This window comes from Lutjanus erythropterus, chromosome 17 (genome assembly GCF_056507025.1).
Source record: "Lutjanus erythropterus isolate fLutEry1 chromosome 17, fLutEry1.hap2, whole genome shotgun sequence".
Taxonomy (NCBI): Eukaryota; Metazoa; Chordata; class Actinopteri; order Lutjaniformes; family Lutjanidae; genus Lutjanus; species Lutjanus erythropterus.
In genome coordinates this window covers 19,121,622-19,138,817 of record NC_139333.1, presented here as the reverse complement: position 1 = coordinate 19,138,817, position 17,196 = coordinate 19,121,622, and the positions used below count along the sequence as shown (strand labels likewise).

General features: G+C 38.6%; 1 protein-coding gene across 4 annotated transcripts in view; it reads left to right on the top strand.

The window, feature by feature from the left end:
* LOC146312105 (calcium-activated potassium channel subunit alpha-1a-like) overlaps nt 1-17,196 on the top strand; it is a 119,007-nt gene that overhangs the window by 40,057 nt on the left and 61,754 nt on the right. For all 4 annotated transcript variants that reach the window (XM_084740710.1, XM_084740711.1, XM_084740712.1 and 1 more), the window contains exon 3: nt 10,262-10,323. In XM_084740710.1, the coding sequence (XP_084596836.1) occupies nt 10,262-10,323 (62 nt within the window). The remainder of the gene's footprint in view (nt 1-10,261; nt 10,324-17,196) is intronic.

Sequence of the window (17,196 nt, the reverse complement as noted above, 5' to 3'; positions counted from 1 at the left end):
ATTAGCAAAAACTAATAATTCTGAATCAAATGTATCACTGCAATTGTGACTTTCATATATAAAATATTGGTTAGTGCAGCTTTAAATTCTAAGTTTTCCTATTATGTTTTACATGGAAATTGTTTTATTAGTTAATGTCACAGATGTTAAGAAGAAGTTGAGAACAAATATAATTTTGTTTGTTTTTTAGCAAAAATCTGTGAAAAAAGAAAATGATGAGCTATATAGGATACAATACAGTACAATATGACTTTATTGTCAATAAAAACACTGAAATTAATTTTTCATCCTTGTGCAGCTCGGTTTAAAATATTAGACACAGATTAAACACACAGTACACAAATGACACACTCCCTAATGTACAAAATACAACAAACAATCATGACAAATATGCAGCGCATATCAGGTTATATAATCAGGATTTAGATCTCAGTTAGCAGAACACAGATTTTAGTTTAGCAGCTACATAGACTGATATATTAAGGAATATATCACTTTTTAGTGTGTAAATGGATGGACTGTGACCTATTGGAGGGTAGAAGTTTGTATTCTTAAATGCACATGATAACATGATTATGAACAAAATAAATGTGCCTTATATGGTTAACTCTTGGTTTCAAAATGTTCTGTGTTTGACCTTTGAACTGTGAATGTCTGTTCCTCTCTACTGCCTCTGACCTTGTCAAACACCGGAGTGACACAGCTCTCAGATCGCAGTGATTTGCACCGTTTAATCATGCTTTCTTGTTGAGGCAGATGAAGTTGTGGAGTGCTTATGAAGCACATGCTGGTTAGGAAGGTGCCAGGCTTCATGAACCAGCCAATACACCATTAGTATGCATGTTGTGTTTTTGCCTGTCGCCACAAGAATGGTGCACATGCCGACACAGCCAGTGAATACAGGTCTGAGCTGAAAGGGGACACAGCTGTTTCTTAAAGGCCCAATCTGTCATTTTTTAAAAAAACAATACAAAGCTTATTTCCATGCGGGATTAAACGGTTTGAATTATTTATGAAAAATCCACATTTGGTTTTCGTTCACGGATCATAATTGAAAATTTGTTTGTTTTGATGCTGTGTTTGCAAACAGGGCTGCATCAGAAATTATTTATAACTTTGATTTAGTCGGTCCATTATATATTAAAAGGATTTTAAAAGACCTGTCAATCAGTATGCGAGTTGTAGCTGGCTTCTAATGTTGTGTTTTTAACTTTTGATGGTAGCTGACACAGATGTTTACTTTATTTGGACCAACTGTTTTGCCTTTAAGAATTTTTTTTGTTTCTTTGTGACAGACAGACAAACAATCCTCTTTGGGTACAGATTGTGATTAATATATTGTAGCTAAGGCTATATTAAATATATGCAATATGTATAAATGGAAATACAGAATACAGAATAAGAAATAACAAGGGTGAGGACAGTTGTTTTTTGATGTAGTACATGCAGAGGTCCTGGTCACAACTTGTGAGATGATGCTAATACCTAAAGAATATGTCCAGCCCAGAGACTTAAAGTTCAACTCTTTCAGTTGGACACACGTATCTGCAATGTATGATTACATTTTGGGGTAATGTGCTTATTAACTTTCTCGCTGAGAGTTAGAGAAGATACCACTCTCATGTCTGTCTGGTAAATATGTTGCTGGGGCCAGCAGCCAGTTAGCTTAACTTAGTTTAGCATAAAAACTGGGATTTTACGGGGGGTTGCATGCCAGACTATTTCTTGGCTTAGAGCAGTGACATCCTGGAGTCTCTGCTGGTTGCCTAGCAACTGCTCCAGGTCAAGAAATAGTCTGGTAAATATAACCTCCTGTAAAACAGCAAATTGTGTTTTTTACACTCTGCTTTTTTTTTGTGGATTAATTAAATGAGATATAAGTGGATAATTGGTGAGCTTTAGAAGTGTTGGTTGGTGTTTTTACTATCTTTTACTTCCTTGGACAGAGCCAGGCTGACTGTTTCTAGTCTTTATGCTTAACCAAGCCTGGGTCCTCTCAGCCTGTATGCTGTACAGATGTAAAAGTTGTATCAGTTAGTTCCACACTTCCATACCTGCTGGCTTCATGATTTACTTTATTTTGACCCAGCCAACATTAACTCATTTTTGACCACTTAAGGCAGGAGTGTCAAGACCATATATGGGCTAAATGCATCTTCTTCTTTAAATATTACATGCAGTAATTGCCTCTCCAATCAATTATTAGTGGTTTTAATAATAACTTAATAATTATTAACTAGCTCTAAAAGAGGAAGTTTAAGAAGAATAATGCAATTCTGTTGATAATGAATTCTTGGACTTTTTGTTGCTTTTATTGGTAGTCAAGGTTAACATACTTGGCTCTATGTTTGGTGTGAGACTTTGGGTTCGCTGCTGCCACCGCCTTGTTACAAAGAAGACATGCTGGATTGTCTCCATTAAGCACAAATATGTATTTGCTTTCCCCTCTGCATCAACTTTTCTTTTCTTGGATATTTTGCTTGGTTGCTCCTTTTAACCTGACATCAAGCAGCTAAATGCCTTCAGTGTGATGATAACAGGATCAGGATAAATTCTGGGAAATGTAGTTTATGGACACTGTACTTCCATAACGCAGCATCACAAATTCTATTCTTTTCCAGCTCTTACAGGCCACATAAAACGAGGCCTTTTAACAGGCAGAAACCTCGAGCAGAACCAGGCTGTGAATGATCATCCAAGTGCCATGATCAGTTGGATAGTCCAGTGTTACACTCAGTTATGTCTCTGTCAACTCCTGAGTTCATATCATACAAAGTAATTTTATCCACTGATAATATAAAAGTAAAAGTACAGCGTTAAGATTGTGCAGACGTACTTAAAAATAGCCACAAGGTTGATACACAAAAGGGCCATTAAATAATTGTTTACCCTAATCAGCACAGACTAATAATTCTGATTGACAATCACGGACTGAAATCTAGCAATATAATCAGGATTACAGTTTTAGCCATAATTGTGCAGCTCTATTTTGGGCCTGTGTGTACTGGGAAGTGCTCCAAATAGACAGTCGAGAACCTCAAAGTATCAAAAGGTCATAATGAGGTCAGTGGTCATCATCCATCATCCGGCCGCAACAACCAATTCTCTGTCTCTCTCCCAAAATGTCAATATGGAAACAATAACAACAACAGCTTGAGACTGCAGAGCTGAAGTTGCATCATATGTCACACATGTCCTGTCGCATGCCCACTCCGTAATGACACCGTAAATGTTCATTTGGTGTCTGTGTTTGTCAGGGCGGCAGTCCATCACGTTTATGGCTGTTGTCGTAAACATGCTAATTAGCTGTTATCACCCTGGGCGAAGGATAAACTGTGCGGGAGCACTTGTAAACAAAGTCTAGTTAGTGAAGACAGTTATGATGACCAAGGTGTCCCTCACAATTCAAGACCCATCACACATTTACAGCGGCACTAAACCTGATGGAGCCACGCGAGCATCAAAATGTGTAATTAAATGACTTTACAGTAAAGTTAATGAGTGCGATGATTTGTGTGTTTGCAAAGTGATTTTAAGGGAATAAAAAAAAGCTAAATAACATGGAGAATTTATAATTATAGTATTAAAGGGATAGTTTGTTTTTTTTGAAGTGGGGTTATATGAGGTACTTATCCATAGTGTATTATCTACAGTAGCTGGCGGTCAACACATCCCCAGTTCGGAGAAGCAGAGAGGAGTACCAGGAGAGACATGTAGCATAGATAATGACATTTTTGAAGTGGCTAAAATACTCCATACATTTTGCTGCTGACCCTGTCCACAGCAGCACATTGCTTAGATTCTTATTTCTGTTATCAATATTACATTTAATTATTTCTACACATGATGTGTTTTTCTCACTGTGACTACTTGCTAATTTTTAAACCATAGCATATTTTTAATAATCTATTATTAGTTTAGTTAGACACAGCTTGCATACAGTGTGGCTAATGTACGTCCCTTTTCCCTTCAGCTTCATAGAGGCCAAAATTAGCATGTAAGCCAGGCAGTGGCGGTCGAATTGTGTCCATCTGCCGTTGCTCACGCTCAGCATTCCTCACCAAATCTTCAGAAGTCGACTAGTTTAGAATGTAAACATTGTGCGCATGTTTACGTCTGTTACCTTATCAGTTTCTGTGTTTATACCCCTCTCTGCCTCTCCAAACGGGAAAGTGTCGACAGCCATCTAGTGTATGTAATTCACTGACTGTCAATAATTAGCTCATACAACCACACTTCAAATAATCTGAACCAACACTGTAAGTCCTGCGAATTACATTTTTTACAAGGCTGTACTGTGGTTTTTCGTGGAGAGAAATATGCTTTCTGACTAAAGCATTTTCTGCCTAGAATGACCTGAACAAATCAATATTCACGCCAGAGAAAATTCCTCTATTGATTAAAACTGCAGAAATTCTGAGCTGAGTAGCACTCTGCCACTCATCCTTTAAAAAGCTTGTTTTCAAATTCTGAGATATGAATCAGGAGAAGATGTGGTTGCATTTCATATCACAATCTGTAACTTCGCTTTTTAACTTAAGGATGGCACATGGATCCCCCCCCCCCCCTCCTCTATTGTGCAGTTCTGTATTTTTATGTTTGCCATTGTGTCCAAGATGCCTTATTAGTCAAAGTGGCACTTGAGGACAGATGGGCGGGCTGGAATTCACCAGGATAGTCCTTAGGTCATCTTATTTGGAAAGCAGCTCTGTGTTCTTGGGGAAGCTGCCCGCGGGTCAGACAGTCACCCATGAGGAAACAGCAGGTCGGGGATTTGTGCTCTTATGCTCCTGTGAACATTTAAGTTGCACCCAGTTAAAGTGAGAGATGCGTGAACTGGATGTAACGTGGGGCTCCGACTGGACGGGTCTACTTAATGACGGTCAGTCAGCTGCAAACATGAAGCTCTGGCATCCCATCAATGACAGCTTTGATCCCACAGTGACCGCAGGCTTTAAGGGACTAGGGAACAAACTGACCCCTGGTTCTCCTGAATCCTGTTTTTAGATCCCACAGCAGCTCAGAGTAACACCAACTCCCACTGCAGAATTTGTAAAACATGTTTTGATCTACTTCACCTGAATCTCAATGAGCCATTCGGTTAACCACTGGTGACCACTGCTGTACAGTTTCATTAACGTAATGGTCTTAACACATTAATAATCATGTTTAATTTTGAAAACACATCATTTTCCTCAGCCTCTGTCTCTTCACCCAACTACAAACGAAAAAGTTATTTTATTGTGAAATACCAGTGAGGGAAGTTGACACCACCTCAGGCTTTGAGCTGGCTCCCCACAGTAAACGCGATTTTTCTGCCCAAGTTAAGTTCCCATTTCTTTGGCAGGTTATTCACACCGGTTGATGGTGAGTCACACTCCAGGAAGAGTGGAGGAGCATGAGTGGGTTCTCTGATGTTTGCAGGTTGACTTCTGAATGCATGAGACCTGTTGTTGCTCTCTGCAGGGCAGTGATGCACTGTGCACATCATTGACAGGATCACTGGTGATATTATGATCTGTTGTGTGATAGTGGACCAAGGAGAATTCTTGTTTTTGAACATTTATGATTAAAAATGAACTCATTATCTAAAAAAAAATACAGTTTTACCTAACACTTTTCAATACTTTGCAGCTACTTTTTCTTGTTCCAAAGAGCTGTAAACTTAAGACTTAAGTTGAGGACTCGAGACTTGAGATTGACTTGACTGCTGTAAATCATAATTTACTGGACTCCTTGAAGACTTCCTCTATGATTCAACCCTTTAATCAGTCCTAAAGTTTAACCTCAGAAATCCTGCAGCAATAAAAAAAAAATCTACTGACAGGCAGTTCTTTCATAACCTTGAATATAATATAATAAACATAAATATTTCATTTTCAGGCCTATAGTTTGAAAAGAATTTGTTTCAGCTATGTAGAAGACTTGGCTTCAAATTGTCCCCAAGGACTTGAGATTTGACTTGGTCTTGAATGACCAGGGACAACTTGAGACTTGTTTCAAATAACTCTTGACACGAAACTGACTCTTGAGACTTGACATGGACTTAACTTAAACCTGCGACTTGCTCTGACAGCCTTTAGACTTGAGTGGGACAAATGACTTGATACTTGGCTTCAGCTTGCCTTAAATAATTTGTGACTTGAATTTGAAACTCGTTTTGACAGACATTGACTTGTTTCAAATAAGTTGAGGTTTGACCTGACCTCACGTACAAATAACTTGATACAGGAGTCTGACTTGTTAAAAATAACTTCAGACTTGACTTGGACTTGTCTCTCATGACTTGACATTTTACTTGGACTCGTTCGATTAATCTAAGACTTAATTTGGATTTAACTGGACTGATTTATGACTTGACTTGTGAGTTGATGTGACTAACTTGAGACTTCACTTGGACTTTTTCCCCGAATGACTTGGGATTTGATTGACACTTGTTTTAATTAAATTTGAGACTTGAGTCTGGCTGGTTTCAAACAATGTCTGACCTGAGTGAGAATGGTTTCAAGTAACTTCCAAACTGATTTGCATGACTTGAGACATGACATAGACTTGACACAAATGAATTGTGACTTTCTTGGACAGACTCTGATTCTTTGATTTTTTTTTTTTTCTTGAACTCTCACGGTGATTTCCTGAAAGTAATTTTCTTTCCTAACAGTGAAAAATTATTGCAACATTGAAAGAAAATATTTCTCATTTTATTTTAAATATGATTTCCCTCTTATCTTGTAATTGGCTGCAGTAGAACAGAAGTGAAATTGGACTGACTGAGTCTGTCTCGGCAGCTCTGTTGGTCGCTGCTCAGTGGTCGGCCCTCTTTGTGAGTCTGATCTCACTGTGCCCCCTTGTGGGCGGAGCCATATGCCAGCAAATGGCTGAAAGTGTCTGAGGATACAGATGTGATGCATCATTATCCTCTGACTGGGATGGATGATGAATGTTGGCACCGTCTGCCATCATCTCATTGACAAAACCAGTCATGGTTGCCCCCTCTTTGTTCCAGCCTGTGTTTTATTTACTGCCATGGCTGAATCTTTCTCTGCCGGCGGCAGCATTAGCATTTCTAGGGTTGCACCAACATTGTTTCCAGTTTCTAAACTGGGATGGTCAGAGGCACAAAGAGATTTCCTGGCTCTCAAAGAAGAAGGGTCGATTAAAAATGCATGCGGGTGCTTTTTGTCATTAGGGAGCCATCAGTGGTTGCAGGTTGACAATACAATTTCACATCATGGAAATGAATTAGGCTGAGCTCATTCATTATGGATGCCCACTGGCTTCTTGTTCAGCATGGCCATTGTGTCATTTCTAAATAGATGAAAGCCAGGTAGGGTCGAGATAACCTGGTAGTGTATTTCAGGATGTAAAACATTTGTTCTGCTGTCTGGCACAAACCTTTCTGTCCGTGTCTGTGTCTCTCTGGGTCGAGCCCTCGTCTACATAAGCGCTGGCTTTTTAAAAAAAGAAATGAGGACACACATTTTGCAACAGTATGAATGAGCTGCTGTGCTTTTTGACTTTTAAATATCAATTGATGATACCGTACATTAAAGAATTAAAAATGTAGGTCCTTTTTAAGCCAAATGGCCCAAAAATGTGTTTTTTAACAGCTGCATTGCAAAATGTGTAATGTATCATGAAAAGTGTTGTGGTTTCTTTCAGCCTACTTTGTGATAGCACGCTCTAGTTAGGTAACAGAGATTTTGTCCTCTGCCCTCCATCTCTGATAATCTTCCAACTTCTTCTCTGGTTGGACAAACACGACATGACAGCAGTCACTTTTGAATGTTACTGTGTGATTCTCAGTGACAGTAGAGTTGTGTCAGGTGAGAACACCGTCATTTCGATCAGTGTTACCTGTAGGAAAAAAGCCTGAGTGGTCACCTCTGCTTGACCTCTGACTATCTAGATATACTTGTTTATGCTGTGTTTGATTATCATTTAAATGGATACTTCACCCCCAAATCAAAAATACACATTTTTCCTCTTTCAGTGCATTTATTCCTCTGGAATACAAATGCGCTGGATGGCTCTTCAAAAAGCACCAAAAAATCAATTTGAAAAAATCAACAGCAATGTCTCTTTCCAGAAATCATGACGCAGTTGCTCAAAATAATTCACAGACCTTGTTGAGAGAAATTTCATGCAGGAACTATTTTCTCTCTACTGAAATACACCTGCCAACTGTAGCCAAGGGTGGGTATTTCATGTCAGAGTTAGTGGAGACAATAAACATGTCACAGTTGGAGCTACGAGACTTGGTTCACCCAAGGAAAGTTTGTGCATAACCATCCAGTTACTTCTTCTGATCACTACAAAGTCTGTTGCAACTACAGTGCATTTTCCTGCCTGGTTCACGGCACGGGGAGACAAAGAGAGGCTGTGCTGCTGACAGAGGAGTGCTGAATAAGATTACAGCATGCATGGAAATAAATGACAAAATAATAGATTTGTGAGCTGTAATGTTAGCCCCACAGAGCTAGCTTGTGCAGTGATACAGTTGGCAGGTGCAGTTTGGTAGAAAGAAAATAGGTTCACAACAAGGTCTGTGGATTATTTTGAGTAACTCGGTCATGATTTCTGGAAAGAGACATTGCTGTTGAGTTTTTCGAATGTATTTTTTTGGTGCCTTGAGCACCAGAAGTCAAGTGCCATCTAGTTCTATTATATTCAAGAGAAGGGAGAAATCCCTACAGCCAGTATCTCCAAATCCTGGCAACTCACAGCAAAACAATCTAGATGGATAAATAAGGAAAAATATGTACTTTTGATTTTGTGGTGAGCTGTCCGTTTAACTATTTGTATTTACAGTTCAGCCTCATTTCCAAGCCTGACAGTTATTAAGTTTCACCTACGCTCTATCAGTGTCAGAGCTGCCACCTGACAACTCTTTGCTTTGTTCGCTAACACCCCTGGATCTCATGTTTATTACCCTGCAACCTGCCTCCCTGTCTGTTCTGAACATCTATCATCCGACTCCAGGCCTCAGTTTATTCAGCGGCGAGCGTCTCCCCCTGCAGAAAGCCAGAGTGACAGAGCAAAAGCAATACCCTGTTTTTTTTTTATTATCGTGCTGCTCCGCTGTGGCCACCGAAGCTTCGGGCTGTGCTGCTGCTGCTGCTGCATCCTTCCTTGTTTGTGTCTGTGAAAGCTGAAGCCACGTTCTGTCACCTCGCCCACTCTTCCGCTGCCAATTTACATGATGAGCCGAGCTCCTGTGTATTTATTTACACTGTCATATGTACAGTAATTGATGAGTCTGTTTGTGACACTGCTGTTCCAAACTGTGACTCTTTCTTTCTGGTTTATGTAACACAATTATAACAGGCTGCACGAGATGTATCAAGGTCTGTCAGTGCTCATTAATATACATTACACATTTGTTACACACCTTGAAACACATGTCTGTAATCTCACTGCATGGCACTGTCAGTTTTTGCTCCTGAGGAAAAAAGTTACTGTACAAGAGATCTAGCACTGCAACAGTTAGCTTTGTTATTGATTCATTTGCTGATTATTTTGTCAATTAACTGACTGATTGTTCAGTCTGCAAAGTGTCAGGAAATAGTGAATAATATTCGGCACAACTGCTGGAGCTGGAGTTGACATTTTGAAAATGTCCAACAATCAAAAACTCGATATTCCATTAAATAATTATGAATCAGAGAGGAGCAGAAAATTGAAGAGGCTGGAACTAGACAATGTAAAAAAATAAAGATTACTTGATTATCAAATATTTGTAGTCACAGATGATTTTTCATCAATCAGTTAATTGATTAACTGACAAATCATCACAGCTCTAAAAACATAATTTAATATTTAATGTGCTTTTAAAGATATTTTTACACATTTCTTTTTAGTTCATCACATTCTCTCACTCTCTTATTCACAAAAGTGAATAAAATATAATCATTTGTTCTTACACACTCCTTCATATTCCATAAATCATTTTAAATATTAGAAAAAATTAGTGTCCTGAAGACTTCTCGAAGATGGTAGCCTCGACCAGATTTCCCCATTGATCTTTTTATTATTAGACATAATCTCTCTACAGCTCTTTGTAGCTCGAACCAACAGCGTGAGGAAAAACACAACTTGTCCAAGGCAGTGGAGAAAGTTAAATTAAGTTATATAGCATCTGAGGATTTAACATCTACTGTCTAGTCTTCAACGAATTTTGTGTAAAAGTATTTTTGGATGAATCAGGAGTACCGTAACGGCTTAAGTAAAATGTTCCTTTTTTCTTGTTTTTTTTTTCCAGGTGGTGCTTGTATTTGCGCTCAGCATCGGAGCCCTCGTTATATACTTCATAGATTCCTCTGAGTAAGTATTTCATTTTTAACTTGCAAGTTAAATCGTGATGCTGCTCTGGCTTCCAGGTCACAGTTAACCCTGTTTTAACCTGTTCCACTGCAGAATGTTTGCAATGATCGGTGCCCATTTTTAATGCTGCTTTTTACGTTTATCAGAGTTCATTTGACCAAAAGATCAGATGCAGTTGTGTAAATGTTGACACTGTTGTGGCCTTGTACTGACTGAACCGACCAGAGCAGATCAAAGTGGATCAAAAGCAGTGGATCAAAAGGCTGTCAGTATTTATATTTTGATATTTTTCCAATACCGTACGTTTAAAATAATACAGTATAAACATTAGTAGTACTTTTAGTACCAAAGCTATAAAAAATTATCTAAGTGCTCATTCAAGACCATGGTTCAGTACAGTTTTTGTTGTGCCTAAAATTTGGCTTGCAGCATGAGCAAGCAAAACAAATGTTCACTGACTTTTTCTGTGCCAGCACTGTCCATTTATTGTTTAAAGGTTGTTAATTTAAAAGAAAATCCTTTCTTGTGTGTTTAACACTTATTCGTGTTTTTGCTGTGGTATCATAAGAGGTACTGAGTATCATATTGAAGTTTAAATTCTGGTATACTGACAACTCCAGTGGATTATCTTGAGTAACCGGGTCATGATTTCTGGAAAGAGACACTGGTGTTAAGTTTTTGAAATGTATTTTTTGGCACGTTGAGCACCATGAGCTGAAAATCATCCAGTTCCATTATATTGGAGAGGAGACAAACATCTCTACAGCTGATATCTCCAAAATTTGGCAACTTGCACCAAAAAAATCTAGATTAATAAGTAGCACTGAGAAGTGTCCTCAAGATGTTTGATCTCTATTTTCTTAGTTAAAGTTACATATCATCAGTTTTCTCTTAGAGAAAAATACAAATTTACCATTTATACTGTGTGTATTATTGCAGACTAAAACAACGTGGTGGTAAAATGATGTTGCTTCAGTTGGAAAGATTAAAATGGTTTGTTGGAAAATTGCATATATATTTCAGACGTGTGATTTAGATTAGCCTCGGTGACCTCAGCCATTAACTGGTTGGTATATTCTCATAAATCCTCATATATTGCACATACCACCGTACTCGCCTTAATAACATTGAGTGCTTTGTGCTCTGTATACAGTATTTAAGAACACATACTGTACTGGCTGGTTGTTTTTATCCAATCCCCTTCCAGGTAAACTGCTCTGAGCTTACTGGCGATCTCTGACACACAGCCAGTACTCACAGATGAAATTTGCTTAATCTCTGCAGTGAAGGGATCAGACCCTCAAACAGGGGCAGGCAGGAAAGACCAAAGTTCCTGTTCAAAAACAATCACCATCGTTCATCAAACCAGAGGAAGCGGAAGACCCTTTTAGCTCCGTGTGCGACAGACAGTATACTGTTACTGCAGCCTGGTGGTGTTTGGACAGGACGTGCCATTAAGGAGCACAGGATAAAAGCTTTTATCAAGCCCAAAGGGAGTCTCCGCTGGGAGTAATGTTAAAGCAGAGGAGAGAAAATGGGCTGTAAACTCACGTAATCTGGCTCGTGGGTCTGGAGGCAGGTTATTTATTTCATAAGACCGCTGCATACAGCTGCGGGCTTGGCTTGCTCTGATGTGGTCTGCAAGCATGATCTCATTTCATTAACTGGACAGGCTCAGGTAGAGTTACATCCTCACCAGTACCATCTGTGGCCTCCCATTCTCAGAACTTGCTCGCAGCGCCTCCCGATACCTTTTCACCTGATGAAGGACAACCTATGACCTCTGTCTTTAACCTCTTCACGCACAAGGAGTGGTATTGTTAAATACACAATGAGGAAAGATGCTGCAGCACCTGTTCGATGACTTATATTCATATTCGTCTCGCTAGGCTCTTTGTCCCAGTTTTCATTCAGCCTCGTCCAGGTCTTTCTATTATTCACACAGTATTTTTTCACTACCTGTCAGCCCAACAAGCCCAGTACTTAAAGCCAAAGAGCAGCCAGTTAGCTGCTCTCTTGCGTGCTTCTAAGTGGCAGCAGACTGTAATAGATACAGCCTTTCCTGTAATTAGTCCTGCGGGGCTGCTGAGGCTGTTATATGATGGACAGGACAGGCTGACCTGGCTGGAAGCGACACAGAGACAGAGACGTCAAGACCCACTTAGATTTGCAGAAAAGAGCTCGAGCTGTGAGCAGCACAGAGATGGAGAAGCTGGTTAGGTCCCAGAGGGAGATTCCCCTCATAAAGTTGTAGTCTTATTTTACACGCTCTGTACCCATGTAGTCCATGTCTTTTGTAAGTCTACACAAACCTGTTTTCTGTTTCATCAATGTTAAAGTGGAGCTCGGTGTCAAACTTCAACACTGAGTACTGAACAAACTGTGTCTGCAGGGCAGTGTTATTGACAGCTGGTCACATTCATAGTCTTGTTTAAGATATTTCTTGATGTTCAAGTGTCATTCAAGATTTTTTTTTTGGCCCCTGTAGCTCACTTGGTAGAGGGTACACCCCATGTACCGATTCTATCAGTCCTCTGCAGCAGCATTCAGTTTGACTCCCACCTGTGGCTCATTTGCTGTCTATCACCCCCACCGTCCCCCGCCCCATTCCTGTCATATCTTCAGCTGTCCTAGAAATAAAGGCAAAAAATAATAAAAAAGGAAAATATTTCTTTGGCCACTGAGGGGCAGCAAAACTAACAAACTGACAAACCCACAGACTCACACATAATTGACCCATCCTAAGTCCCACCCCTTTTTTGCACTGTGCTCCAATAACAGTTGAGCAAGTTTCGTACGTGGTTGCCCCAACAACATCTTTTAACATCATCTTTTCAATGTAGACAAACCTAGCACATAGCATATCAAAGTACAGGAGACAGGAAAAGCGAATATTGACTGATGTTCCACTGGGTAACAAGCTTATTCAACTGTATTGGAGCACAGAGCAAAAAGAGGCGGGACTAAAGGGGGGAGGGTCAGTTGTCTTCAGTGTTCAAGTTTGTTATTCAGCTGTTGATTTGTGTTGCCTGGCACAAATCTGGGCCAAAATCCTTTATAACTTCATTTAAACCAGCAATAATTGATTTTTTGGCCACTTGGGGGCAGCGCATTGAACTCTAAACACATTGCTGTTATGGCTAACATGTTAGAAGTCCATTAATAACTCACCTTTTCATTCTAGATATTACACCGTTCTCACTAACGAGACAAAGCTACACCGCTCTGCCATTTGGTGATGGGCATTTGAAAACGGTTTGATACAAGTTTGCAGGCTATAAAACCAGAACAATGAGCTAAAAGAGGCCAGAAAATTCAGTAGAACTTCTGACTTAGGTACTGATCATGTCTGGGTTTGACACGGCTATTCAGACCTATATGATTGCTTGTTAATGTAAAAGATATTGATTAGTGAAGCTTTAAATCAAGATTTTAGCTAATTATAGACTTATTTACAGGCAAAATTCTTGCACAGCTGCTTGTGTTAGGTCATTAATGCCAGTGCATTTCAGAAATTTGGTTTATTTTGCCTAATGAAGAAAATAGTTTTGTTGAAAATCTTTTTTATTGTCCTTATAATTTGGTATCTGCACCTAAACTTGTAATCTTGTAAACTTAAATTTTCAAACAATACCCGATTAAAAGTGAACTGCTTGACCTTTTACCCTCATTGGATTCAGCTTTTTGATATAAATCACATTTAGAGCCACCAGAAAACATTTGTCTCTCCTCCATGCAAGCTCCTCTGTCCTGTTTGATCTGAGTCTGAATTGAAAGAGAGAGAGAGACCAGAGCCGCTGTGGGCAGGGCGGGTTTGTGATCCATAACAGGCTCAGTCCTCTTCCAAACCAGGCCTACTGGAACTCAATTATTTAGCACTGCAGGTCTGCCTCTGCTATATGGTCTGTCACCCTGCCATGACAGGGATTTGCCGGGATGACGTGTCATTACAGCGAATGAGGGCAGAACTATCTCAATGTGTTAGGACTATTCTTAGAGGTGCCAGAGATAAGACTGGTTAGGACTTTTTTTTTTCTCCAGAAATGATCTAGATGCAAGAGGACTGAATGTAACAATTAAGTTTAATGTGGGTTGAATAAAGGAGAAGGAAACAAACAAAACTTGCTAAAGAGCTGATGAAACAGAAGAGGGGAAAAACAGCCCAACATGAATTAGAGGACAATCAAAACATCCACCAGTTCTCTTTACATTATCAGATGACCTACAAAAGTTATTAAGTTTTTAACTATTTCAGGTTTTTATAGTATGACACAAATTTTCCAAAAAATTATCAAGCTTGTTTTTGTAAATTAGCTTATCTTTTCAGTGGCAAGACGAGTTATGGAAGCCCATTCTCCCCAAAGTGATGAATTAAAACGAGATCTTGCGAGTCATTACAATGAGGAACTTTCTCAAAATGAAGCCTTTGTATTTTAAAATAATGACTTAGATACTAAATCATTATTTTGAGATGCTAACACATTATTTTGAGGCACTAATTTATCATTTTGAGAAGCTAAATTGCTACTTTGAGATACTCATTCTTTATTTTGAGATATTTAGTCATTATAATGAGACGCCGAGTCATTATTTTGAGATACTCTTAATTTTGAGACCCTCGGTTATTATTTGGAGAATGTCTCTCATTATAATGCTTTATAGAGGATCTTTTTTTCATCACATTGGTGGAAATGAGCTTCCATTTCAGAGATCATCTCTTTTCTCCATGAAGACGGTGTATTATGTGATATTTTTTAATGTGATATTTCATTTTCTTGTGGTTTTATAGGATAAATGGTCAGAATACATAGTGATCACATGGAGACAAGCTTCTTCAGTCATTTTCTTAAATCCAGCACCATTTACAGAAAGTTGATCATCTGTGGATCCACCAAAACGCTGTGGAACAACAAGTCAGGTTTATACTCAGTGGTTATAATAATGCAGTCCAGCTGGACTGATGTACTGTCTGCTGGTCACGATTTCTAGAGGATAGTTTAAATCTTCTTCATTGCATCACAATCTCCTGATTATCAACCAGAAGATCTACTGAGTCTCTCTGCTGTGCATGAGATCGGTTCAAAATAATCCCTGAGCAAGGTACTTTAATGTCACCTCATGAACTCTGCGAGGACAGTGTTTTATCAAGCCGTTTTCTTTTTTTCTTTTTTTCTTTTTTTTTTTTACATAACCAAAGCAATTTGCTTTAATCCGAGTGGTATTAAACAGCACAAGGGAGATTGTTGCTGTTGAGTGATGAGGTGTGTGAAGCTTGTAAATGTGAGGGTAGGGATCCTGCAGGTGGAAAACTAACAATGAGGCATGAAAACAAACAAAATCTGTGAGCACGTCCAGCTTTGCACTGACATGCTGCAGAGGAGAAAGACCGGATGTCAGGAATAACATTGAGCAGGATTCACAATAACTTCTGCTTGCAGTGATTCCCAGACTTTTCATCTTGTTTAAAACAAAGTGATATCTGTTTGAAGTTCCTCAACAGAAGTCACATATGTCCATAAATACTGAGGACTTAACCAAAGGGAAATTTTTACGTCTCAGATTAATTTATTTGTGTTGTTTTTAGCTCCTTTAACTAACATGAAAAAGCAATAATTAGAGGAAAGTCAATATATTCTTTACAGAGGTGGGACCAAGTCACTGTTTTGCAAGTTACAAGTAACCCTAAGACTTTGCACTCAGGTCCAAGTCAAGTCTAAGTGCTAAGGTTTGAGTCCTAAACAAGTCTTAATGAAATTAACTTTGATCTTACTTAGCTGTTAAGCTAATGTTAGCTAACCCTCAGCTTACTAACAATGTTAATATTAGTCTTGACTTACTGTTCTTGCAATTTCTCTGCAACTTCAAAAGTCGAACACAGTTGGAAGTTCCAGCACCTCCATCTGCAAGTTTTTGGATGCATGTTTTAATTACTGCAATTGTTTTATTTATTGTCCACCTTATAGCCTTTTGTTCCATTTGATCTGTTTTTACATCCTTATTGTAAGTGTTTTTAATGAGAGTGCCCCTGAGTTTTTTTTTTTGTAATTTTGGGGAATATATGTATCCTTATCCAGAGAGCACTTCAAACAAACTTAATGTGAGTCCAGGAAGCACTCATTTCCTCATTATTTTTGTTTGAAACAGATTTATCTTTGGTATAATTTTTTTTCCACCTGGCCCTCAGTAATTAATGTTAGTTTTTCATGTTTCTCTCCTGCATCTTGATTGGATACTGTCGGATTGGTTGATCTTGGGAATTAAGTGTTGACTTACTGAGAATGAATACTGTTAATGTGAGTTGATTCAGGAAGTGAAGGGAAATGAATTGATTTGAGGGACATTTTTGAAATAAAAAATGTTTTTAACAAAAACTTGAGCCTGTGGGAAGTCAAATCAAAAGTCCACACACCAAAACAACCCTTTTCTCAGGAAAAACAAACACAAGAACAAAAACATGTTGAGTTGCAGAAATATGCTGAATATGTTTTTTTTTTTTTTTTTTTTTGCATTCCTGTCCTATTAGTCATCCTGGTGAGGGCTACAACTAATGATGATTTTAATTATCAATAAATCAACAGAAAACAACATGAAAAATGAGACAATGTCTTCAAACAGCTTGTTTTGTTCAAAACCCAAAGATATTAATGTTAAAAATATAAAACTTATAGAAAAACTGTAAATCCTCACATCTGAGAAGCTAGAAGCAATAAATGTTTTGGACTTTATCATGAATTAAATATCACAGATGTTGTATTAATATTCCGTCAAGCATGTAATTGATTCATTGGCTAATTGTTTCAGCACTAACACAATTAACCGCTCATTGTTTTCCATCACAGAAATCTTCTGTTCTGTTTTGCGTCACGTCACTCA